The sequence below is a fragment of the Labrus mixtus genome, chromosome 3, assembly GCF_963584025.1.
Source record: "Labrus mixtus chromosome 3, fLabMix1.1, whole genome shotgun sequence".
NCBI lineage: Eukaryota > Metazoa > Chordata > Actinopteri > Labriformes > Labridae > Labrus > Labrus mixtus.
In genome coordinates, this window is record NC_083614.1 from 29,662,994 (window position 1) to 29,690,672 (window position 27,679).

The 27,679-nt window shown below is 41.0% G+C and overlaps 1 protein-coding gene across 1 annotated transcript in view; it reads right to left on the minus strand.

The window, feature by feature from the left end:
* LOC132970416 (glypican-5-like) overlaps nucleotides 1-27,679 on the minus strand; it is a 65,119-nt gene continuing 37,440 nt past the window's right edge. Inside the window, exons 9-11 of the mRNA XM_061034416.1 lie at nucleotides 23,840-23,981; nucleotides 913-1,019; nucleotides 1-134 (exon numbers count right to left, since the gene is read on the minus strand). Of these exons, the coding sequence (XP_060890399.1) occupies nucleotides 39-134; nucleotides 913-1,019; nucleotides 23,840-23,981 (345 nt within the window). The 3' untranslated portion in view covers nucleotides 1-38. The remainder of the gene's footprint in view (nucleotides 135-912; nucleotides 1,020-23,839; nucleotides 23,982-27,679) is intronic.

Here is a 27,679-nt window from a genome sequence, read left to right on the forward strand (position 1 = left end):
TATATATATTGTCTCAGGGACCAGCTCGGCCTGTGGGATCAGCGATGTTGCCACGGTGATAGTACAAGGAGCACTAGGGTCACCAGGGTCAAAGGTTTGACGGACAACGTGTGGGCTGAGTCTCTTACAGCCACCTAGTAGGAAATAAAATACAAAATGATGTGAGAAGAGATAGGGCAGAACAATCTTCAGATGGATCTAATTCACCATATTTAAACTGCATAGAGAGATAAATATAAAGATAGATTCACTGTATTGATTCCAAACAGTGTCTGTGTGTGTGTGTGTGTGTGTGTGTGAGTGGGGAGGGGGCTGTTATCAAAAGAATGGTGCCTTAGTTTTGTGTTCAAGGTTTCACATCTTATTAATTTTATTGATCTGCAACACAAAGGAAAATTGATTGTCAAAATCCAGAGGGACATTTGGCAATATTGATAGGTAAAACATAATGAGGTAACCATTAATAATAAAAAAAAGTTGGACAGCAGCTGATGTTTGCATAACCATTCCAGGGCTAACACTACTGCTTGATAGATTTAAGGTATTACATTATTGCAATTATTTTTTGCAGCGACAGTTGCTATACATTATCCTTTATATAACAAAACAGGAAAGGCATGAATTCCTCTTAGCAGTTAGCTAACAAACAGTGATGTTAGCTAATCATGATTGCCAACATCAGCAAAATACGTTGCAGCTAATATTAGCATTCTGCCAATTCCTTGCTACAATACTGCTGTCAGTATTAGACTAAGACAAAGACACAATGAAAAGGTCAATCATAGCAGTAATGTTGGCTAGATACAGGGGGATAATTCTAACGTTTGCCGTGTGACCTATGTGTTGATTACACAAAGTTATCAGCTTAAACTGTGGCCCTGAAAGGGTGGAAATGAATCTGCAGTGACCTACCTTTGGGGGTGAGAGGCGGTGAGGAGGGACAGGCCGACGAGCAGGGGGAGGAGCCATGTCCTTTGTTGCTGGACTACGACCACTGGATATATCGCCTGTCTCATCACCTGAAGACAAAAGTAAAAAATATGATGGCAAGGTGCGATTTGAGTAGATAGACATAAAGAATCTGTTCCGATATCGATATTGGGGAGGAAATAAAATCCTAAACAGATTTATCGGCCGATCTCTTTCTTAGATCTTCGTCCGATCTGTAGAGATAGATATACACATTTTTTAGTTGATCCCTCAAATGCAGTTATCAAAAACACATGTGGAAAAGATGTACAGTATAAGGAAGACAAGATGGTCACTCAACAGGAAAGTAACTTTGCATGTACGTGCGTCACCGCTTGACAAGAATGCTTGTTGTAATCCATATAGCACTCTCTGCTGGTGACAGCCAGAACGAGAACTGATCGTTTGATAAAATGAAACTCAAATCAAATACTATTTGACTGGTGAATAAATGTAGCAATATCGGCATATATCTGTGTTAAAACTAGCCAATACTGATAGCATTAAATTACATTTGTATAGCCACACAGAATATAATGTTTACATGACCCCTAACATATTAAACTGATTGTCATATAAAGTAGCGTTGCGCAATAACACATATTTGTGAACCTATAAGGATTCGTCTTAATTTAGGTTTGATCAAGTGGTCAATCATAATGCTTCCACAGCTGGATTTTTTACCACACATCCATTATTTTTATCAAACAATTTACACTTTCTGCTCACGTGCTAACAAGGTTCATCACACTCTGAATCACAACATGTGGCACATGTGTACACTGAGACACCGTCACTGGTAAATTGTTGGTAGTCGTGTTGGTTACACTGAAAAACAGATTGTTTAATTATTTTTATTTTATTTTATTTTACATATTTTATTAGTCCTTTATTAAAGCTTCTTCACACATAGGTCCCGAAGTACACGTACACAAACAGGACGTGTGGACACGCATTAGTGGGGCTGCTACACAGGGAGCGCACCAGAGTGCCTTGCTCAAGGGCACCTCCGCAGTATTTTTTTCATTATATGGGCCAAAGGAAGAATGTGCAACATTTTCCACATAAGTACAGCAGAAATCAAGTATATCCTGTGTAAATGTGTCCCTGAGTCATGACTACAATGAGTGAGAAGCGTCCCACCAGCTGTACTGTTTACATCGTGGACGGGACAGACTTGCTCGCAAAGCTGTTTTAGTCACGGACTAGAGAAAAGAAGAGAAGCGTACTCACTGCTTTTTTTTGGATGTCTTGTAAGTGTGTTTAGATCACGGCCATTCTGTGTCAATTTATGTTCAATGTGAAACTCTGGGTTAACCAACGTGTGCTAACATTAGCCTGCTAACAGAACTATGCAAACCACAGGCAATTCAAGCTCGAGCAAAGGACAATTTTGTCCGCCCCTTGTGCTTTGTGGTGCTAAATCATGCTGCATTCTTATTCATAACTCCTTGGTGCGAGTGCGAGTGAAGGGGGGTTGGAGGTGTGTCGCTCAATAGAGAGCGGAGGCTTCAGAATAGTGGCGGTGTCGCCAATATTTGTAATTAAGTTGCTTCTACTGCTGAATTCTCCCGCATTGACTTGTATGGAGCAATAAAAGGTTTGGTTTCTGATTGCTCTATAAGCAAAGATTTTCTATCCAAAATAAAGTATGTATCTTATTACATGATATTAATCTCTAACAGGGGGAATCCAGTCCTTCATTAATCTAGTTAAACAAGCAATGAGACCACAATTATAGGAAATTAAAGTGTCTGAGGAGATTAGATGAACCCGAACAAGTTCAGGCATTTGCAATCAATTTCAGAAATGTAGTTTAAAAATATCCCAGAAAATAAACAACTCCATAAATAAAAAATACGAGTCGAGATTCGTGGAAGTCACTTCTGGCTCTGTTTTTAGTCCCACGATTTGCACAAAATCTTGCATTAGTTATGTCTGTGTTGTTGTTGTTTGGACCTGAAAGATTTATGGATTCATCACCCCACCCACACACACAGCTTTGCAAAAAACGTAAAAGTGAATACTGTTAACTTAGACACATGAACATGTACACACACACATCAACACACGCTTGCACACAAACTATTTTCTTTTTGACATGTAGCTTAATTTAATGGGCATATGGTCAGACTTCACCAGATGCTTTCATATGCATATTGTGTGTGTGGGCGTGTGTGTGTTTGTGTATTTTTGTCTGTGTCTATGTATGTGTGTGTGTGTGTGTGTGTGTGTGTGTGCTGGCAGCTATCCAGGGCCCTCATGGGAGGAACTCAGGTAAATGAGGGGATTAGGACAGGAGAGAGACAGTCTGTGCCGCTGGCTAAATGCATACACACACACACACACACGCACACACACGCACACACACGCGCACACATTAATCACAAAACCGTAATCGCACACATATCAGCTGGAGACATTCTCATACTTACCTGCGCTGTCACACAACATGGGCACACACACACACACACACACACACACACACAGACACACACACACACACACACACACACACACACACACACACACCTGCTTGGGCAGAAATCTGATTCTGTCTGGTATAATACACATTGTCCTGCAGCACAATGGACAAAGAGCTTCTTTCAGTCACTGAGGAATGAGGTGAGTTCTTAATGTTCACACACTCACACAAATATTATATCTCATCACAATACACACACAAAGACATTGGGAAAACCACAGGAAAACACCCATTTAAGGATGCACACAAACACACCTTAAGCATGCACACACACACAGAAATACAAAAAGCAGACAGATGCTCTCCTGCATAAAATATGTTCGAGACGTCTGATGTTTTTGTACTTGACTGTCTGTGTTGATGACTTGGATGAGTTACTTACAGCTAAATGTTTATTAGTCGGCATCTTTTCTGTGTTTTCCTGACAAAGTGCTGCATGGAGCAATAAGGGAACCTGGCCTCATGGCTATGCAAATGTGCATGTGTGTTTGTACGTGTGTGTGTGTGTGTGTGTGGTCTGTTTAGTGTCCATCTGTTTCCATCAGAACTGTAAACTTCGAGTCACATCTGGTGCGAGCCTGTTTGAGAAACAAATTGCTTTGTGTTAGTTTTGCCTTGCCATGGTGCAAATGGCGAGACTACTTCTGTTAGGTAGAGGCTCAAACTGTTTATAATGTGCTCTGGCTGTAAACGGGTTCAGATTAAACAATATTAAAGGTTGGTTGTTACTGTATGTCCCTCTTCAGGCTAACAGAAAGATTCAACAATAAAGAAATCAAACACTGTCCTTTCACTTCTTCTCATAAATCTCACACTCTGCATGTGTGTTCTGAGTGCCAGAGGGAGTTTGGTGTTAAATTCAGTGCAGTTGGCCAAATGTTGGCTTTGTAACACCAATTATAACTTGCTATTTTCCCTGGATTCTGTTGGCTGAGATGCATCTCCATATAAGCCATGCCAATTAATGATAATAATATAAATAGCTTGGATTTAAATGCCGCCTTTCGAGGGACCCAAGGACGCTTTACCTCAGAATGCAGTCACAAGGACAACACAATTAAACAAATCCACAAAGACATCATGACTGATAATGATAATTAACTTCTGATAATGGACGCTTCCTTCCCCAAAATAGAGACAAAACAAGTCTAATCAAGCGTTAGAACAGAGAAAAGACGTTAATCATTGCATTTGAGAAGCTGCAGGCTTCATGATTTAATGAATTTGCTGAAAAAAAATGTGAATACAAAAAGTTATTCCAATTATAATAATGCAATATCATAGTTGAGGGAGTGATGTATAACTGAAGATCAGCTCTGCTGTGATTTCGTCAGAGATATTCCCAGCTCTGCTGATATTCAGGACATCACATCTCGGGTGTGATATGGGTTTTATACAACAAGTTATTCAAGCTACAAATATGAGTAAAAAGTACTGAAACTAGACTAGTTTCCAACAAGCAACCCTACGATCCTGCTGCACTCTGTTTACTGTTCCTATGGTGACCACAGAGACCAGTTACTATGTTTAATGTGCATTTATTTTTGTTTTAATTTAGCATGCATCATGAGGAACTTCAGTCTGTTGTGTGATTCAGATTCATCAATCAGGACAAACACGGTCCACTATAATGTTAATGAACAGTATTCAGTCAACTTGGTCGAGGCGGAGGGATTCACAGAGTGAAAAGTCCAAGTGATGTTGTACTTCATCAGCACTGAATGCCTCTTGTCCAATCAGATGACTTGGTTGGAACTTATTATTGTAAAAAGCCATTTAAAGTATACTGTTGTTCTTTCTCAATAAGTGTCTCTCAAACTTTCAAAGACTGCTTTGCATGTGCACATTCATGTCAGAATGTGTGTGTGTGTGTGTGTGTGTGTGTGTGTGTGTGTTTTTGAGTGGGTGGAAACATGCAGTCTCCTCCTCCCACTTGTCCTTCGGCATGTTTGTCTCTTAGCAACAACCCAGAACATGTCACATGTAGTAGATTGGGCAGATATACGTGAACACACACGTAAACACACCGCCAGAGATGAGTGATGAACGATGTCACCGGTCATACTCATGGGGTATTTTAACCTTTCCTTCGATGAGTAATGATCGTATGTGTGGGGAATAATGAGAAGCAGGAGTGACATTTGAAGGATCCCATCAGTGATCTGCAGAGGGAGATTGCAGTGTCCAGTTTCAGGCTTTTCCTTTTATGCTCTGTGTACAATCCACTCACACCTCGGCCCATGCACAGTCTGCATCCCAAACGGGGGGAACTAACAGTTTACAATGAAAGACAAAATAAAAAACAAATAAATGTGTCTGCTTCACAACTGGGATGTAATTTAGATACTCTTCCAAAAATAACGAGATAAAAAAAGGAATTGGATTCAAGGGGAGGTCTGCCCTGGGGGGGACAGTAAGGGTCCCAAACAGGTGGAGCAGGGACATAAATCAGAGCGGCGGTGACCCAGAGGAAACAGAATGGCTGCCATGTGCTTAATGCATCCCTCTCGCTTTCTCTCTCTCACACACATACACACAAACACACACACACACTCTTTCAAAGAGTTATTTAGGGTTATTGGATAATATTTGTTGTAAAAAAAAAAAGCGACAGTTTTAACAAACGCAGAAGGAATCCAATGTTATTTATTAACTAGCAACGTAATCTGTGATTGTGTGTTACGATGAAATCTGGATAAAGCGCATTAATATTGTTTTAATTGGACTAAGAAGAAGAAAAGAACACAAGAGATTATTAAACAATATATAAGAAAACTGTCTTTGGACTCACAATGTCACTCCTTTTTTTAAAACAAACAAATGACACACATTTCATTTCAGTTTAAAAAAACAATGTACATGGTCACTGGTTGACCGGGTGATTAAGGTTGCCATGTACTGTACTGAGGCTGTAGTCTGCAGCCCAGGCTCGACTCTGCCCCTTTCCTGCATGTCATCCCCCCCGCCGCCTGTTTCCTATTCTGTCCACTGTCCTATCTCCCAAATAAAGGAGGCAAAAAAGCCTTGACATAAATTCAAAGGTATAAATAAATAGATTGATAAACTGGAGTCAATCCCAGCTGCCATTGGGCGAGAGGCGGGGTAAACCCTGGACTGGTCGCCAGTCACTCACATTTCTGACACGTTAACAGACAACCAGCCACACCCACATTCAAACCTACGGGCAATTTCGAGTCACCAATCAACCCTAACGAGCATGTCTTTGGACTGTGGGAGGAAGCAGGAGGAAACCCACGCATGTACAGGGAGAACATGCAGACTCCGGAGGCCCTGTCCAACTGGGATTCGAACCTCCTTGCTGTGAGGCAACAGCGCTAACCACTGCAGCACTGAAGGCAATGAAGAAGTGCAAAAAAAAAGTTCCTCGAGTGTCCACTTGAGGCTGGCTGCAAAATGCCCAGAAGTCACATACACACCCAAATACGTATACATGTTTACAGCCTGGTCAAACAACTATTTTTTTCTGAATAGCTAATTTCTTTATTGCCACAAACTATTGCCGATAAGTGACAGAGCGAATCTTTACCAACTGACAAACTCATTGGCATTTTAAAAAAAACAAAAAAACATGTTTGTTTAGGGTGATTAAAGCTAATGCTGATTAATAGCAGCATGAAATATATGTGCAGAATCTTTCAAATAGAGGTTTTAAATTAAATGCTGATGTGTTAAACATAACTGAGATACAACTTGTTATTAACCATTTCCATTGTTTTATTTTTTCATGATGTTTATATCACACAGAAGAAGCTGTTCAGACTAAACCTGCTGTAATGTTCAGACTTTAACATTTCTGCCTCATCGATAAGATTCCTGAAAAAATCTTCTCCATTCCAGAGAAGGCAAACCTCACCAATACTGTGTTAAATCCATCTGAAACAAAAAGCCAACTGACAAACGCAGCATCTCTCTAATAACTGCAGACAATATGTGTGTGTGTCTATAAACACAGTGTGTGTCACAGAAACATGTTAGCTATGCTTTGATCAGGCGTCTGTGTGTGAAGCCCAGCTGAATCAATGCATTTTAATGTGGTGAACAAGGAAGAGGAGCATTTGTGCTGTCTCGTCTTGTCTCAGAAGATAACCTCAGCTGGTTCAAATAGTGTGTGTGTGTGTGTGTGTGTGTGTGTGTGTGTGTGTGTGTGTGTGTGTGTGTGTATGTGCGTGTGTGTTCGCGTTTGTGCACGTAGTGTGTGTTTTAGGTTTGATAAAGTGTATTTTATAGAAGAAGACGGAGATATGAAGGGATGTCAGGGAGGCATGATCTGATGAGCACAAGTTGAAAAGGGAACAGACAGAAAAAGTAAATAAGTATATATGAGTCTGTGTGTGTGTTTGTGTGTAGGTCTGTCTGTGTGTGTGTGTGTGTGTGTGTGTGTGTGTGTGTGTGTGTGTGTGTGTGTGTGTGTGTGTGTGTGTGTGAAGTGCAGAGCCTTAATGATCGCACTGATATCAGATGCCTGTGGTGTTTTGTACAGAACTGTCAATTAAGACCCCAATTATGGCCGATCTTTTTGCCCTTCAATTTGTATGTTTACAGCAGACATTCTCACTCTCACTCTCTTATTCATACACACATACACAAAGACACACTCAAACACACACACACACACACACACACACACAAATGATGCGAGATGACCTTGAAATGAGTCTGGGTAGCTGGTGTCAGTGTGTGTGTAGGTGTGTAAATGTATCCCTAGCATTTCCAGCTGAATCAGTAATGAGCATTTCATTACTTCAGCCTCAGTTCCCCTGGGAGGAAACACACACAGACACACACACACACACACACACACACACACACACACACACACACACACACACACACACACACACACACACACACGGAGAGCATGATAAAAGGTAGCTGTGGATTATGGCCTCTGCAGGTACTTATCAAGAAGATTTATAAAATGATAAAGAAAAAGGAAATCGCTGAGAAAGTAAGAAAGAAAATCAGGCGTCATACTGTGAACATTACAGTAAGTATATAGTGTTTATCTGAACACCACCAACAATGCCTATTTTCTGATCACCATATATATATTTCACCTGGCATTTTAAATCAATTTGACATACTGTTTTATTTATAGGAATACGCTGAACTTTCTCTTTTTTTCATCCCTGCTGCTGTAATCTTCTTAAATCTTCTTCTTCGAACTTTCCAGTTTTATTTAAACAAACTGGCCGGCTGATCAACTAACAGATAGAGAGCCTTTTTTTTTCCCCTCTGCGGCATCTTCTTTAAGAGTGAATCCAGAAACAAAAACCCATGCTACCAATATATCTCAGCAAAGAAATGAATAAAGTCATAGAACAAAAGAGGGATTAACTCGTACTATGTTCTTACAACAGCAAATGTTAAGAGTGTTGTGCCAGGCTGTGTACATGTTAAATGCTGCTAACATGCTAAAGTATGGCTGATATAATCCTAGAACATCACAAATTAAAGATGTCTTACTTTCAGTATAAAAAATACACTTGTTGGATGACAAGCTAAAAATTCAAGTGAGAGACCAGAATTCATTTTGAGGGGGACAAAACTGTCTCTAGCAAACTAAATGGGGAATTTAACCTAAGGTGGCATTTTTGCTTTTTATTGGATTGGACAGCTGAAGAGAGACAGGAGATGTTGGGAGGAGAGAGTGGTGGACGACATGCAGCAAAGGGCTGATGTTGGATTTGAACCCGCCGATGCGATGAGGACTATATCCTCCATGGATGGGGTGCGCGACATAACCGCTAGGCCAGCCTTTCCCAAACTACAGACTGCTGCGGCCCGCTTTGAAATACAAAATGACTCAGGGGCCCATTCTAAAAAAAATTTATGACTACAGCTATAACTTACAGTAAGGGTAAATTATTGGACATTACAACATGATATTATGACAAGATAGACACAAAGGTTTCCTAAACATTATGTCCATGAATAGTCATGACACGCCTTACTAATCACTTAAAGGGTTGACTCATAGTAAATCATCATTATTGTGATATTTCTTTTATTTTTAAAATTGAGGGCTTTTCGCGGCCCACCTGCAGTACCCACACGGCCCACCAGGGGGCCGCGGCCCACACTTTGGGAAGCACTGCGCTAGGCTATCCTGCACCCCGGGTTGAATGGATTCTTCATTTGTTGTAGCGCTGTAGAGGAAAGGAACGGGTTGACCAAAATACATCAGGATTCAACCTCTGTGTACAAAGGAAAATCATGGCAATCCATCTCAGAGTTGTTGAGATATTATAAGGTAGTGGACAAACCTTTCAATCCCAGGTACCATACTGCTAGCATGATTAGCAAATGAATTTCTTGGTTTGGCCCTGAGTTCTTCTCCCGTACATCACATCTTACTTTGAGTTGGTCGGGATGCATAATTTATTACATGGTTGCAAACCTGAATCTGAAATTAAGTAACTCTCATAAAACTTAGAGTGAATTATATATTTTTAAAGTGTGCACATCAAAAGTCTAATTTCATATAATACCTTACATAAGGTTTGTTTTATGCCTTAATAATCAAGTTAATCAAGTCCCTGCAAAACACTTATTAATCAAGAAATCGTGATGTGTTGATTTAAAGATCTTGTAGTGTAGTGTCTGTGTAGTGTGCATTGCCATCACCTTTTCCACAGGTTCCCATTAAAGTGAATAATAACATAGTCTAAAAACGTAATCTCCATATTAATGCCGAGCTCTTGTTTTCAAGTGTCTGTAATTATAGGTAAATGTTTGACTCGCAGCAAAGCATCTTTCCAAGGTCACACTCGGAGAGGTTAAGCATCGCCTGCAGTCGAATCATAAAACCTTTGGAGGAAACATGTAGAGGAAGACTGCAGCGAGGGAGCGACTGATTGGAGGTGGATGAAAGGATGAACGCAGCAGAGTGATTGGTTGAAGGTTTGACATCGACGCAGGCCAGAGGGGGTTGTTGTGTGTGTGTGTGTGTGTGTGGGTGCTCATTTGAATACAAGAGGAATGAAGCTGGAGGTGCACCGAGGAAGAGAGAGAGAGAGAGAGAGAGACAAAGCAAGGGCAACAGGCTTCTCCTAAAAGGTCAAGAGTGTGAACAGCAGAGAGCGGCTGATAAATAGATGATGTCGAAATCGGATTTGCTTGAACGAACTCGCTCAGGTGCAGAGAGAGGAGGGAGTCGAGCAGAGAGACAGGCAGGCAGATAATAGGCAAACAGACAGGTTGACAGACAGGTTGATAGACGGGCGGACATGACAGCAAATATAGGAGACGTTTGATAAGGGGTTAAGTGAATCTTGATAGCTCAAGTGCAGGGAGTTAACCGTGCAAGTAATGACACAGTCGGCCTACTTTTGGTTGAAGATAGAGTCAGGAGCTTTTTCCTTAAAAATATAAATATAGACTAATCAAAGAAATGTTGTTTAATCATGACTTGTGTGGTGATGACTGTGTCTGAAGAGTCAAGCAGATAAAGCTTGTTCTGAAACGAGGGTGAACCTCGGGTTAGCTTCCATGAATCGGAGATGGCTTGCTGTCTGTTGGAAAGGCAGGTGCTAAACGCCTCTGCTTAGCTTGCTCTAGCGTGTGGTAGCATGCAAGCAGTTATCGTTTTTTAAACCTGTTTTAGACTATGAGGATCTTTTGTGCATGCACGCCTTTGCTCAGTGTCTCCATATGGTTGATACAGCCTATACTATGCATCATTGAGAGTCGTACTCTCGAGTAGGATGACCTGCTCTGGGGACCCATCGGCTCGGTACACCTTTAAAGCAATTCTTGGTCCGCTCCCACAATATGTGTTTTTATCATGCAGAGATGTACAGTATTACATTTGTAGGGCGTTCTTAGGACCTCTTTATGCTCTCTGTCCCAAACGCTCGAACAGAAATTGGGAAAAGGGCTTTTTGGGTATTCTGCACCCTCCGTCTGGAGTCTGTTACAGAACGACTCGAAAACTCAAGGAGCTGGTGTCCTTAAATGGTTTTAAATCTAAAAATGAAAGACTTGGTAGCAGATTCTGTATGAGGTTCGATGCTTTTCGACTAGCTTCGTCTGCTAGCTAGAGACGGCATCCATCCCACTTTGGACGGTGCAGCTCTATTATCTAGAAACATAGCAGAGGTTATTAGTCCAAAACCCTGACAACAACACAGAGTTCAGACCAGCAGTCTTACACACTTCTCCGCGCCTCCCTTAGATCTGTCTCCCAGTCACTATAGCTGTAATTCTGAATCGAACTGTAGTTATACTATAGGTACTGTGTCTGTCCCCCGGCCCAGACCCGTTTTTATAAGTCATCCAAACGGCGCGAATCGTCAGAATCTGATTAGAATCAAAACTACGAATAAGATTTTGCTACAAGATCGGAGGATTCACTGCGGACTTTTGAACATCAGGTCCTTAGCATCCAAGTCTCTTTTAGTGAATGATCTGATATCAGATCAGCATATTGATTTACTTTGTTTGACTGAAACCTGGCTGTGTCGAGATGAATATGTTAGTTTGAATGAATCCACTCCTCCCAGTCATTTTAATACTCATATACCTCGAGACACCGGACGAGGTGGTGGAGTAGCAGCTATTTTTAATTCCAGTCTTTTAGTTAACCCTCGACCAAAGCTGAATTTTTCTTCTTTTGAAAGCCTTGTTCTTAGTCTTCCACATCCAGTCTCAAGAACCTCTCAGCCAGTTCTAGTTGTTGTAGTTTACCGCCCTCCTGGCCCATATTCTGAGTTTTTATCTGAGTTTGCAGAATTTTTATCAGACTTAGTCCTTAGCAGTGATAGAATAATTGTTGTAGGTGACTTCAATATCCATGTGGATGTTGAAAATGATAGCCTGAGCACAGCTTTCATGTCACTATTGGACTCTATTGGTTTCTATTGACTTCCTGAGCTTTTTCAACAACAAAATTCTAGACATCAGAGACAAAATTGGTAACCTCCTGCCCTTACCTGATGCAGATACGTCTGATACGGCAGAGACAGTTCCAGGACCTGATATTAGTCTCGACTGTTTTTCTCCAATCGACCTTTCAGAGCTATATTCCATTTTTTCTGCGTCAAAACCGTCAACCTGTATTTTAGACCCAATCCCAACCAAGCTGTTTAAGGAAGTATTTCCCTTAGTTAGCAACTCCATATTAGATATGATCAATATGTCTTTACTGGCAGGCTATGTACCACAGGCATTTAAAGTAGCGGTAATCAAACCTCTACTTAAAAAGCCTACTCTGGACTCAGGAACTCTAGCTAACTACAGGCCTATATCCAACCTTCCTTTTTTCTCGAAGATCCTGGAGAAGGTGGTAGCTAAACAGCTGTGTGACTTTCTCCATGACAACAGTTTATTTGAAGAGTTCCAGTCAGGATTTAGAGTCCACCATAGCACTGAGACTGCACTAGTTAGAGTTACAAACGATCTACTTCTAGCCTCAGACAGGGGACTTCTGTCTGTGCTCGTCTTGTTAGATCTTAGTGCTGCTTTTGACACCATTGACCATCGGATCCTGTTGTACAGACTGGAGCATTTGCTTGGAATTACAGGGACTGCTTTAAGTTGGTTTGAATCCTACTTATCAGACCGATCTCAGTTTGTACATGTTAATGATGAGTCCTCTATGCACACTAAAGTTTGCCATGGAGTCCCACAAGGTTCAGTGCTTGGACCAATTCTTTTTACATTATATATGCTTCCTCTGGGAAATATTATGAGGAAACACTCCATACAGTTTCATTGTTATGCAGATGATACTCAGCTTTATGTATCAATGAAGCCTGATGGCACCAGTCAGTTATGTAAGCTAGAAACGTGCCTTAAGGACGTTAGGACCTGGATGACCAGAAATTTTTTGCTACTTCACTCAGACAAGACTGAAGTTATTGTGCTAGGCCCTAAAAACCTCAGAGAGACTTTTTCTAGTGATGTGACTGTCCTTAATGACATCAGCCTGGCATCTAGCACCACTGTTAGGAATCTAGGAGTTCTTTTTGATCAAGATATGTCTTTTAGCTCTCACATCAGTCAAGTTTCAAGAACAGCCTACTACACCTTCGTAATATATCCAAGATCAGGAATATCCTGTCGCAAAGTGATGCAGAAAAACTAGTTCATGCATTTGTTACCTCCAGACTGGATTATTGTAACTCTCTTTTGTCAGGGTGCTCTGGCAAATCTCTGAAGACTCTTCAACTGGTCCAGAATGCTGCAGCTCGTGTACTGACCAGAACCAGGAAATGGGACCACATCACTCCTGTCCTGGCTTCTCTGCACTGGCTCCCTATACAGTCTAGAATAGAATTCAAGATCCTTCTTCTCACCTACAAAGCTCTAAATGGCCAGGCACCATCTTACCTGAAGGAGCTACTAGTGCCGTACTGTCCCTCGAGAGCGTTGCAGTCCCGGAGTGCAGGCCTGCTGGTGGTACCTACAGTCTCCAAGTGTACTATGGGGGGTAAAGCCTTCAGTTATTGGGCTCCTCTCCCCTGGAACCGCCTTCCAGCCGGGGTCCGGGAGGCAGACACAGTCTGTATTTTTAAAAATAGACTTAAAACTTTCCTTTTTGATAAATCTTATAGTTAGGGCTGGTGCTGGTGTAGACCAGCTCTTAGTTATGCTGCTATAGGCTTAGACTACCAGGGGAACTGGCACCCTGAGCTCCTCTCTCTCTCTCTCTCTCTCTCTCTCTCTCTCTGCATATACAGTACATCATATTACTGCATGTATCTATCTATAAATCTCAGTCACTAACCACCTACTTTCCTGGGAGCTCTTGAGCTCTCCTAGGCTCCTCAAGATCGTCGGTTGACGGCTTGCCAGAACAACCCCCACCCCACCCCTACCCCCTCCCCACCTGATCGTGGGTTGGCGGCCTGCCAGAACAACCCCCCCACACCCCCTCCCCTCCCCACCGGATTGCTGATTGTCTACCTCCCCCCACCCCCTTGCTCTCTATCCCTCTTCCTGCATCTTATCCCATCTCTCCCCCTATCCCTTTCCAAGCCCGGTGCAGTCTAGGCCTGTGAAGACTGTTTCGTCATGAGCCGGGGATCCAGTCGAAGATTTCTGTCTTTTAATAAGACAGTTTTTTCTTACCGCTGTAACTTTTGCTGCTTTGCTAAAGTGCTAATGATGGATAGGCCGGATCTTTGTAACATAACAATAAGTAAGGTCTTTTACCTGCTTTTTGTAACATAACAATGAGTAAGGTATTTTACCTGCTTTTTGTAACATAACAATGAGTAAGGTCTTTTTACCTGCTCTTTTGTAATGTTAACAGACAATGAGTAAGGTATTCTACCTGCTTCTTGTAAAGTGTCTCGAGATAACACTTCTTATGAGTTGACGCTATACAAATAAAAGTTGATTGATTGATTGATTTTAGCTTCAACTACTGAATCGCAAATATGAGTGTTTTGTAAATTGTACTTTGTCTCCGTTTGTGTCTCTGTCTGTAACTTTCTGTTTGTGCTGCTTACTGTCTTGGCCAGGTCTCCTTTAGAAGAGAGGTCCTTAAAGTCAATGGGACCAACCTGGTTAAATAAAGGTTTAATAAAATAAAAATAAAAATTCATCATCGATTGAAATGTCGTCTATTGTGAGTTAATGTTATTGCAAAGCAGTTCCAATGAGAGAGACTAATTCTTTATTAGAGGCTTTACAACAACCACCAAATACCCTTCTACAAAGTCAGATTAAAACCTATATTTAGTAAATAATTCTAAATTTATTTTGTAAGTAACCCTGGTATCGGCTTTGCATCACTATTTCAGCATCTTTTTCCACTGAAACATGCTCGCTCTACATGGATCCTTATGGGATGTCTTCTAATTTCCCTACAGTGGAGTTATTGTGTAATAACAAAACAATCATTATAACAAGATGCGTAGGTCACCTGTGTTACTATATCTCACGTTTGAACAATTTTCATGTCAAAAATAGTCAACTGGTGCCGTTTAAGACGAGGTGCACCTGCTGAGACTTCCTATGATGTGGCAGTATATAATGTAAGGTTTGTTTCTCTTATCTCTCTCAGGGGTTGCTAAAGAAAAGATAGAGTGTAAGTCGCTTTGAAAGAGGAAGACAGAGAGAGCAAAGTGAATGTGTAATTCTTTAATGAGCCGTATCTCCAACCCTGAGGATCTATCATTATAACACTGCTGCTTATTATCCACTGCCACATGCTGCACACACACACACACACACACACACACACACACAGCATGTGCACTCTGCGTACCCGTTCTCTCTGCACTGACTGTTACCTCCTGTCGTCCTCCCTCCTCCTCCTCCTCCTCCTTCCTTGATTAGGTTTTGTGTTTGTGTGCTCTGTATGTGTGAACACCAACTCGAGAGGAGAAAAACAAGGAGAGAAAAGTGGCAACACAAAGATCTCAATGACGCAAAATTATATTTAAGTTCTATAAATTATCTCTCTTCCCAACTTTATTGGAGGACCCATAATTAACAACTACATGAGCTTAACAAACTACTGACTACTACTCAGCACTTCTTTATGTGAATATGCTCTGAGGTCAACCAGCAACAGACCTTCATTTGGAGTGTTTGCATCCTGCGACGCTCTGCATTTGCTAGTTTCAAGCACATCTAAGGTAGCCCCTTCAAACCCCTCAAAAAGGCCAGAACAAACATGGCTTTGGTCTTCAAATTCAGAAACCTGCCAATCTCCGTTTCCATTCATCATGGAGGAAGTCAATCTTTAAAAACAACGATGCATGTCTACGGCTCAGAGGAAGGACCTGCACAGAGTACGTCTGTCAAACTTTGGAGTGTTTCTTTCTTCCTCTTGAGTTTGTGAATTTGAATGCAAGAAGTTGAAAATGAAACTCTAAATACTTATTCTTCAAGTTTAAGGGTATGAGATAGTGGTCATGTTTTAAGAACTGAGCTTTTCAATATTAATGTACGACCACAAAACAAATACAATCACAATATATGGTCATTCTATATGGTGCACAGGCACGTGTCTTAAATATTTAGTTAATTAAGACCTAATTAAGGCAGCATTTCATTTCATTTGAATGTTTTACCTGATGCAGATCCCTCATTAGTTGTATAAAAGAATCAATCTGAGGAGGCAAGGCTTCAATCAGGGCGTGCTGCTGTATCAGTATCATACTGACTGCAGCTGTAACATGTTCTACGACCTCATTTTCTCTGGTGCATGCATGTACAGAGAAAGCAGTTTCATTTTAATAGCACGGATCAATCCACTCTAACGGCTCACTCTGGGAACTTTTATAGTCACGGGCGCAGATTAGAAGCCCTGCCAGACTTTTTTTATTGTTCTCTCTGGCTCCGTTTAGACAAGACGCTTATGAATGCAGATCAAACCGTCCTCTGGCAGAGAGAGGGGGGAACATGCTGGAGCACTGGAAAACACTGGCCTTTCCCTTTAAGATGAAATGGCTTCTAAAGGCTTTGTGAATCTGGCCCCGGGGAGAGAGAGAGAGAGGGGGAGAGGCCAGAGGAGCGAGGCAGAGATGATGGAGGGAAGATACATGGCAGCAGGACAATAAATAGAAAAACGCCTCAGTAATATCCTGTTGTGTTTCCATTATTTGGTGCTGGATTACGATAAGAACAAACCACTTTCGGCATTTTAATTGCAAATAAACTGAGCTCTAAGGTATTGTGACACAAAGGATGTAAACTGATCGCACAAAACGCAATCTTAAAGTACATTATGTGAAGAGAGATGGCACAAAATCTGACACACCTCCTCCCTCCCTCCCTCCTACTCTCCCTCTTTCTTCATTGTCATCAAATAAGGACCCATGGGAGGACAGACCACCTGGTTTCCATGGTTACAGGGATTGAGTGCCCCTCATGAGTACACATTCCCACACACACACAAGAAAAGAAAAAAAAATCTTGTACTTGTTATGTTCCTGACTTAAACTCTGAGTATGTAATAAAATATTTACCTGCTTGAAATGTGAAGTTTTTGTTTGTAGGATTGAGTTAAGCCTCGTTTTCCAGGCGAGGCGTAGTTTGATTTTTTTTTAAACAGTTAGTCTGTATGAAAGTAAGTCAGGTTGGTTCTTTCCAGAATACACAGCCATTTGTGGTCGAGTGTGACTCATGAATACCTGGGGTCAGAGTAACATCCACCTCTGCATTCTCAACCAAATCCCAGTCTTAAAAAACAACAATTATGGTGACACACGAGTTTCATTCGTTACACAGAGGGGAAGAGAAGAGCAGAAAAGAGGGAGCTGTGATTACATTTACATTATTGACACTATAGGACCTGGATATGTCTTTGGGGGGTGGGGGGTGGGGGGACGGTGCGATCGGAGAAGCTGCGGTTTAAGGAGGGATTGTGCTGGTTCGAGGAAAGAAAATCAATCACTTTAATCTCAGTGAATTCAATGGGAGGGGAGCATGAGAAATGACTAAACGAAGGGTGAAGAAAAGAAAAACTCCCCCTGCAATATGATAAGTCTGCTATAGATTGTGTCTAGAAGCATCTGTGACATGCATTTGTGTTTGATTATTATAACTTCAGACCACAAAGATAGCTATGAATGTTAAAGATTATACAATTAAGTATGAACGGGGTATCTGATTGCTAATATTTCTGCAGAACACTGGTGTTGATTTCGCTCTGTTTCACTTTAATGATTTTTTTTAGCTCTGACATAATTCATTTAATTTAAATACCTCCTGTTTTTTAAGGTTTGAATTGAATTTATTTAGTTAATGCAATTTAACATAATTTCAATACAAAGCATGAAACTGATGTGCTGCATAAAGAGTATATAGCTATTGCTAATTTCCAACTCGTGTCCCCAGTTGGGCCTTTATTTTAAGGGTTTTTATTTTTTTAGAGACAGGACAGTGGATAGTAGGGATGACCCGATACCAGTATTCGGTGCTGCCTTTAAGTACTCGTAACTGTACTCAGTATCGGTGAGTACCCAAACATAAGTACTTGTACTTAGTTTGCAAAAAAGTGGTATCGGTGCATCTCTAGATAGAGTTGGAAGTAAGGGACAGAAAAGGTGGAGAATTACATGCAGGAAAGGAGCCACAGGTCGGACTCGAACCCGGGCCACCCACTTGTGGAGGACTGTGCCTCAGCACACGGTGCGCCCAGTCTCGTCCCGGGTTGGGAACCAAAGGGTTGCCGGTTCTGATGCGGACCAAAAAAATATGGAAGTTGGCCTGGTAGCGAGAGAGGTGCTAGGCCACTTCCCGAGCGCTGCCGACGAGCGACGAGCGAAGCACTGAAACCCCCAAAGTGCTCGGGCGCTCCTTCACGTGCAGCCCCCACATTGACTTCTCTCCATTAAAGCATGTACATGTGTCCTGTGTGTGTATTTTAGGCCTGTGTGTGTGTGTGTGTGTGTGAGGTAGCAGGCAGACTTTAAAGTGTCCTGAGTGATTTATATATTTTATGGCAACAAACTGTTGTTTATATAACGGTTTTTATTTGCACAGGGGACTCAGGGGGCAAAAGTATCAAGTGGTGCTTTAACGGACGTCTGTGGTGCTCTAAACTGTATCGAGTTATCTATGTGTAATACCCTTTACTGTACCTTCTTCAACCCACAACTATCTCCGAGAAAAAGTGACCACACTAAGACAGAAATAGCTCTTTCTATCTCAAACTACTCTTCCCATATGGTACAGACTTTTCTCTTTTTTTTTTTTTTTTTTTTAGATTTCTGCTTTTAATTGCTCAAATGCTGAAGCCCAACGTGAACTAGTCTGCCAAGTGATTCTCCTTCTCTGGACTGAGATCAAATTTTAAATGGACTTAAATCAAATAATAATAAGCTGTGTGCGCTGCCTCAGCATGACTAAAATAACTTCTCGTGGTGAAATGGCCCACATAAATAAAACACAAGGCTTGGCGACGGAGATGTCGAAAGTTCTGAGGTTTTAATTTCAGCCCCCTTCCTGACATTCGCCTGGCTCCACACCTCCACCTCTCATCCTCTCCTCTTTTTACTCCCCGCAGTATTCAACATAACACAAATGTCATGAGAATTAATTAAAGGACAGGTAGAATGTTCTCTTCCTTTTTTTTTTTTATTCCTCTCTGTTCATATCTGCAGCCCGGAGGACGGAGAAGTTAAGCTCAATCAGACGTGCGCGTTAAATAAAACAACGAGTGGATATTGAGGAAGATATTACCGGTCTGGCTGGATCCATTTCAACCAGTAAGGCTTGAGAACTGGTCCATCCATAAAACATAATGGATTACACACTAAGATGTCGCAGCAACAGATGTACCCTCTGCACACACACACACACACACACACACACACACACACACACACACAAACACACCTTAATCTCATGCATGGAGCAAATGCACGCACAAACACGCTGCCATAAACCTTGCTGCTCCTTTCCTGCGAGATAATAAGCCGCACATTTTAAAACGATTCAGTTTTAGAGAAGGGGGTTTTGTAGGCTGAATTTTAAAAGAGAAGGAGCCAGAGAGCGTGGACACAGGCAGATTTACAGTTCGATCCATCCAAAGACACATCAGAGCAGCCTGCATTCGTTCATTTGATGGTGTTTTATTCACACATTAAGTCAGAAACAGTGATTTAACGCAGAGTAAAAGGCGTAAAAAAAGTGCAAATAATTCAAAGGGCTGGAGTTATCTGGTGTGATTTGTGTCCTCTTGATTGATGCTGCATCACTCGTTCAGCTCGAGTGAGTGTGTTTAAATATGCAAAGACATGCCGACACACAGAGAATCCCCTTCTGTCAATCCTCACTGTAATTCTTTTTCGCAGGGATTCATTGTGGCCTGAGAGACACGATTCCCGGCTCAATAGATCATAACCTGTAATTTTCTCTATAAATAGCCAATGTACCAGTTTCAGGCTCAGCAGGGGGTGATGAGTTTCCACAGATCTGACACATCAAGGTTACTCCAGAGCTGTGACGGATGCACCAACAAATGTCTTACTGCACCTTCAGAGGCGGTGAGGCAGTGCAAGAAAACAACCATTTAAGGGGGGGTACAGGATGTGGTAAGATTTAAAGTTTGCATGCTTTAAAGTAATATTCTGTCATGGTTAACTTTTGTTTAGTTAGTTTATTCTTTATTTTGTTACTTAGTTAATCATCTATCCTAATGTTTGATTGTTTCATAGTTTAGTCTTCAGTGTTTCCGGTGTTATTTTGTCATTTCTTATCCTTGTGTCCCTCTATGTTCGAGTGTGTCTCCATGTTACATTCTTTTCTCTGTGTCTTCAGTGTTTCATGTATCTATTTTGTAGTTGTCCTCAGTGTTTCTTGTCTTGTATTTTCTTCCTGCTCTCTGTTTCCCTCCAGTCCTGATTGCCCTCATTGTCCTCACCTGTGTCTTGTTGGTCTCACCTGTGTTTGATTGCCCCTGTGTCTAATTAGTCTCTGTGTTTCTTCCCTTTTGTGTCAGACCATTCAGTCACGGTTCGGTTAAAAAAAACAAAGGACCCAAGTGCAGAATTAAACTAAAAATATTAATTGAACAAAAAGGCAAAAACGTACTTTCTTCAAACCAAAAAGGGAAAACCAGAAGCCACTAGGAATCACACAAGAATGACTAAGGCCCAATCTCGATGTCCGATCTCGCGCACACTCACTAACTCTGGTGCGCGTTCCCGGTGAGTCTGTGAGAGCTTAGTGCTGTCCCACTGTGAAATCGTCAAGCGTTTGAGGGATCTCTCGCTGACTTTACGAGCTGACTTTTTGCAACCCTGTCTGTAAGTGGGCATATCTGCAGACTTAACGTGAGGGAATTACCCACAGTTCATAGCATTGTGACGTGAAACATATGATTTCCCGGGAGAGCCCACAAGACTTGACAGGTAAACAAATACCATAAAACGGAAAAAAAGGTAGAGACGGTAAAAAAACAGGAAGGTTAAACCACGCTCTATTTACAGTCTACTAAATTTAGAAACTACAGCTAATTCCAAACTTATTTGCAACTCTATAAACAAAAAAAGAGAGACAGAGAGGATATTAGTCCCATTAGATAAACCTTTATTTATCCCACAACGAATACATTTATTTAGAGGCCTATATTGAGTAGAACTTTTTATAAGCGCCATGGCTGTGCGTGAGAAAAGTAAAAAAACGTTAAATAAGCTTTTGCCACTTTACATCATGCTGTCATGGTTACAGAGAAGTCGCAAAGTGCTGTCCCATTTGTATTTAACCATTGGAGCCCTCGCAGCCTCATGCACTCATTCGCTTTCCATGTGACGTCAATAAAGTCAGTAAAGGGCTCAGGGTTTAGGGAGGACATCGAGATTCAGCCTAACACTGGAAAACAGATCTTTTTGGTTTGTATGTAGTAACAGAACTCAAACCACATGTACAATAATAAACTGAGTTATTAATAAGGATCAGATTATCCTTTGAGCTAATATCAACACCAGTCACCTATAAAGTCCAAACATTAGAGGTTCGATCCTCTTCCTCTGATCCTATTATTTAGTCCTGTCCTTTTCCAAACTGTCCCGTGTCCGGTTTTCAGTCCACAGGCCGGGGGTTGGACACCACTGACCTATACAGTTCAGTATTTTAAAAGACTAACAAGCTGCACTCGAGCTTTACGTCATTGTGTGGAGACTCACTCGTGACCGCAGTAATGACGAGGGCAGTGCAGGGAAAATAAATGTGACAATGGCCTTTGACTCTGTTACATCCTGGCCTCAGGGACATGAAGCCCACTGACCAATGACATCACCAGGGCGGCATGATCACAAGGGTGACACCAGCTCGGGTCGTGGGTAACAAGGTGATAATGGAGAAGAATGAGAAAATTATAATAATCCATACTGTGCAGCAGGAACGCCTCCAACAATAAAACTCCTCCTGCACAACTTATATTCTATACAGTAGAAACTACAGAAAGACATCCCAACAAACATTCCTGACGTTATTGGTTTGACCTAAATATAATTGGCCCGGGTCATCACAGATGCAAACAGAGAATCAGCCGTCGCAAACTGCCTGGGTGTCATGGAAAGTTTGGTGACCATAACGGTGGCCGGGGTCTCCTCACCACTTAATCAACGTATGAGTTTTTCCAGCAAAAAGGTAGACGTGGACGGTGAATATTCCTGTAGCGTTAAGAGGACTCTGCCTTTGAGGACTGTGTGTCCTTCAGGTCTTTGTTAGGAGACAGCACTGATGTTTGATTAAAAAAAACTGGACAATCTGTGGAGTAATCTAGAAACCATCTCAACCAAATGGATCTGAATAATCTCCCTTTCTAAGATAACTTCTAACAGCACAAGAACAGTGAGCCATGAACATATTGAATCTGTCTGATTAACCTTTAACCAGAGGAGAAAAAAGGCATTTAAAAGTTATTCATGGAAACACATTAATTCAGACCTTTAAATGAAGGACGACTTATTTAAGTTTATGTGTTTCACATATTGGGATTTCTTTTACAAAAAAGAATAACACTGACAATATTTATCCCTAGAGGTCATTTCAAAACCCTGATTAGAAAATACTCTGCTCTTTTTAACAGATCTATACTTTCCTTTGCCTGTTTGTTGCTTTTTTTAGGATTATTTGCTTTCTTGTGTATTAACTCCCAATCAAAAGTCACTCCTGCACCAACAAAGAACCACATATTTTTCATCAACAATCTAAATAAGAGCCAATTTGAAGAATATTCACTCTGTGGGATTGCCTCGAGGCTCCCAGGGGTCCCCCGATCCCCCCCATGACACACATGTATTATGTATGGGCAAAAGCACGATGAATAAGTCAAAAGATAAATGAATAATTACAGTTTACTTTTTCATTTCTGTTTTTAGGGTGACCTGATTGTTAGTGCATCCTTCATCCTGGACAAGGAGGAGATAAACCGCTGAGAGCGGCAGAGAGAGAGAGAGAGAGAGAGAAGGGGTGTGTGTGTGTGAGAGAGAGACAGAGAGAGACAGAGAGAGAGAGAGCGAGCAAGAGAGAGAGAGAGGACATTTGAATCCATCTTGGTACTATCCTTCCCTCCGGGCATTTCCCTGCTGGCACAAGATATGAGGAGGCTGCAGCATTTTAAAAACCTCCACCACGCCAATGAACTCTGAGTGTGTGTTGTCTTTTATTTATAGTGTGTGTGCATATTTATCTATATTTATTTATATATATATATATATATATATATATGGACAGTATATAGCCTCCTGTATGGTGATGTGTTATGTATGAACCAGAATCCCTATATTTGCTCAACTTCAGGACAAGCTTGCAAGTGTGCATACATCATGTGTGGTTGTATGTTTGCGGTTGTTTCTTAGACTACATTTGCATGCATTCTTTTGTGTGTGTGTGTGTGTGTGTGCGTGTGTGTGTGCGTGTGCGTGCGTGTGCGTAGGTGTATGCATGACTCACCGTTCTCCTCACCAGATGCTTCACAGCCATCTTCATCATCGCAGTCGTCCCCGCTGCCTCTCTCCGTCTGTGCGCTCCCTCCCTCCTCTTCCTCCACCTTTGCTCTGGCTTTAGTGGCCCAGCCGAGCTCAACTAACAGCTCCTGATTCAGAAAACAAACATCATGCTAGATGTCAGTAAATATTACACATATAACACGTATCACAACAAGCGTAAAAAAAAAAAAAAAAAACACACAGTAAGGTTTTCTTTCAAGCTAAAAACTAGCATTTCACTTTTTACGCTACCTTGTGGTGCAACTAAATGGATAGCAGTGATTGTAATGTAATGTCCATGTAAACACGCTGTACGGCTCGGAAAAACATCACAGACAGTGGGACTCGGGTGTCACACTCATTGTAGACAGTCATGACTCACAGAGTTATTTTCAGAGGATATATTTGATTTCTGCTATATTTATGTGAACGATTTTGCAGAGTCAGCCTTTAAGTACAGACATTTCTGATCATGGGGGGGGGGGGGGGGGGAGGGGCCTTACAGACTTTGAAGATACATGAACTTTTCCTCTGGAATCACCACGAGGATGGCATGTGGTTTAAAGCGTAAAGTCCCAACCATTAAGCAATCCTAAAGCTGGTTCTGCCAGGATTATTTGGAATTAGAAGTGTGAGCATGTTTGGGCAACAGGGTGATACCATAGACTGTAAAAAGAGTGTGACACATATTGTTACATCTCTTTCCTGAATGATATTCTTGTCTAGTCTCGTCTAGATACAGTTGAAAAGTAGAAGAAATTTGCAAAGTGTCAACATACTGGTGTTATCGTCTAACTCCAAGCAAATCTATAGTACATCACAGAGCTGCTAGTCATTTATCTGACCCGACAATGAGTCAAAGCTTGAACTCAAAATCATTACAAGCAGCTAATGGTAATAATTTCCCTCGACATGGCACTAACTGGCCTCAAACGATCTTTACACAAACACAGAAACATGAACACACACACACACACACACATGGGTCAGGCAGCGATCTGTATGGTAATTGAGGTCATGCGGTCTCTATGTGAATCCATATTCTCTACTGCTCGGTTAAGTCACAGTGTGGAAGCTGTCATATGTTACATAACTGTGATGCTGTCTCCTTAAGCTCAACTTCTGAACGACTGAAGGAAACATCTGCTGAGGTTTGGGTCATATATTTGTTTCAGTTTTAATAAACTCATGAAGGACAACACAAACTTTTCAGCCAAGTAAGAAACTCCACGATGGTTTATTACAGGCTACCACACAAACACAGCGACAGGAACTTGTAATTGCCTCACAGTTTGATGAATGTGTATTGCAGAGAGAGTCAATGTGTGTAATATATATGTAAGTTGAAATAGAGATAAAGAAAAAGGGGATATTGTTCTGGCATTTCCTTTTCCCCAAAGATAACATTCCTATTTACAAAAAAGCTGATGTTACCACAATTGTAACATCTAGCTTAATGTTTTATAATACCACAGAGTAGTGAGATTAGTCTGGTGAGTTAAAAACTACAGAGGCCAAATGAGAGTAAACTGTTCAGGAAATATTTTTAAAAGAAATAAATGTGTTATTCGAATGTCTTCCTGCCAGGTAGCTTGTTGCTGCCCAGAAATAATATTATTATACTGTCCTTTATTTAACGGCGGCTTAGATCTGCTTAACTCTGATATACAGTATGTAGTGGAAGATGTTTCTTTGTATCGTGGTGCAGATGTATCAAACACATAATAATAGGTCAATTGGAAAACAGTTTTCTTCACAGTTCGAACCTGAAATATGCCGTGATAGACCTCCACTTAACTTTAATACTCTTAAACTAAAAAAATAAAAACCTAATTTATGTTGTTTTACCCTGCAATTGAATGCCTAAGGGAATTATTTAAGGATCTATCTTGAAGTTTTGTTTTGCTTCTGTGTTGTTTATTTATATATTTTATTTTTTTAATTTATTTTTTTGTAATGGTTTTTTCTTCATTTACTTTTTCCTCTGTCTTCTTGCTCCTTGTCCTAGTATGCATGAGTGTGAATGAGACTCCTCGGTAGGCTACTGTGGAAACAGGCTACCTTCGGAGTGGGAATAGGATTCCTGACTCGGTGGGTGGGAATGGGGCTAATTGGGTTGGGCGGCAGAAGGCAGGAATGGGGTTTATAAAAGAAGACCACAGTACAATGTCAACTCTTGTGCCAACTGTATGTTTTCTTATCATCTGTGCAAATTAATAAAAAGATTTAAAACTGAGGGGAAAGTTAAAGCTCCTGTGAGAAGTTTTTACCTGGTTATGAAAGAGACCGATTTTTTTGCTTTTGTAAGTCATACAGAGGCGTTCGTCTTAGATTAAATCAGGGGGGAAATGTATTATTTCTATGTCGTGGTTCTTTTACCGTGGTCCTTTACCTGCTGCCGTGGGGTAGGTGAAGCCTTTTTTCCCCACATTTTTTACTGCAAATATTCACAATGTGTGATATGTTTGACTGCTGAAAGAGAGCAGGAAGAAAACACTACTTACACATGTATTGGACAAGATCAGCAGAGAGACGAGATGTGCAACCAAAATACTCATAATGATCCATACAGGAGCTTTAAATTAAACAGAATATGTCATGGAAACATACAAGACGTCTACATACAGTATGAGAGCTTCTTAAACCGGGTTTTAACATGCTTTAATTTTATTTTTTTATGGTAAATAAACTCATACTTTTGTTTCATATTGATGAATAACAAAGGTAATATGCTGCCTGAAGGTGAACCAGATCTGTATTCATTTTTCTCCGATTGCACTTTAAATTACTAATAGCATTGGTGTTTGGAATTTGTGTATTACTATATAATTTTATGCAAATGTTTTTGTATTTCCATTTCTCAAATGGTAATTACTTTTTCTGATATTTAAAGCTTTATATTTTAATTACACTCTACGGTATAAAGAAGAGTATACGCAGGGCAAGCATGAAAAAAAAGGTATAAACTATTCGTTAAATGCTTTGACACTATATTAAATTACACGGCCCCTTTCAAAGAGAATACAGTTCAATGACCTATTATGACAAAGTTACCAAAAGGTGAACTATTTTATTATTTAAAAAGCTTCAAAATGTCTATTTGTGACATTCTGTACCTAAGCCGCTGTATTGAAGCAGGTTAGAAGCAGAAGGCGGGACATCTGGCCTCCACTGTACGGTAGGCGCTGGGCCGCCATGGAAACAAGGGGAACCAAGGTTATTATATGACAGCATGTCCGAGGGGACATGGATACAGGCTAGACTCTGTGTGCAGTGATTCACCATCATGTCATCCGACTGCAAATGAGGGCTGAGGGAGGACAAAAATACATTACGGCAATGTTTCCACCAGGACTGTGTTTTTCTAGTCATGTGGAAAGGAAAGGAGTGGAATCTGGATTTGGGTCATGAGGCAGTGAAACTCTCTCCAGTGAAACTAATAAGCCAACAAGTAAAACTATCGCAGGGCTGCAGCACCGGAGTGGTCTGTCCTGTCTAATTAAAGACGGGGAAACTTACACTTGGTGGTGAGATGAGAATATCTGATCTTATCCTACTTCTCTGTCTGCATAAATGACAAGAAGGGATTTGTTGAAATAAAGGAGATGGCATTTCAATTCTGCGAGTCTCCTTATTACATTTATCCAGAAATGAAACCTGCCACCATTCAGGTACCATTGCGCCGTTCAGATGTTATCTCATAGTAAACAAAGATAACAAATCCTGAAGTTTATCATGAAATTCGTACAAATCAGCGAACACAAAGAATCAGGTTTGTAATGAATAAAGAGGCCAACATTAAGGA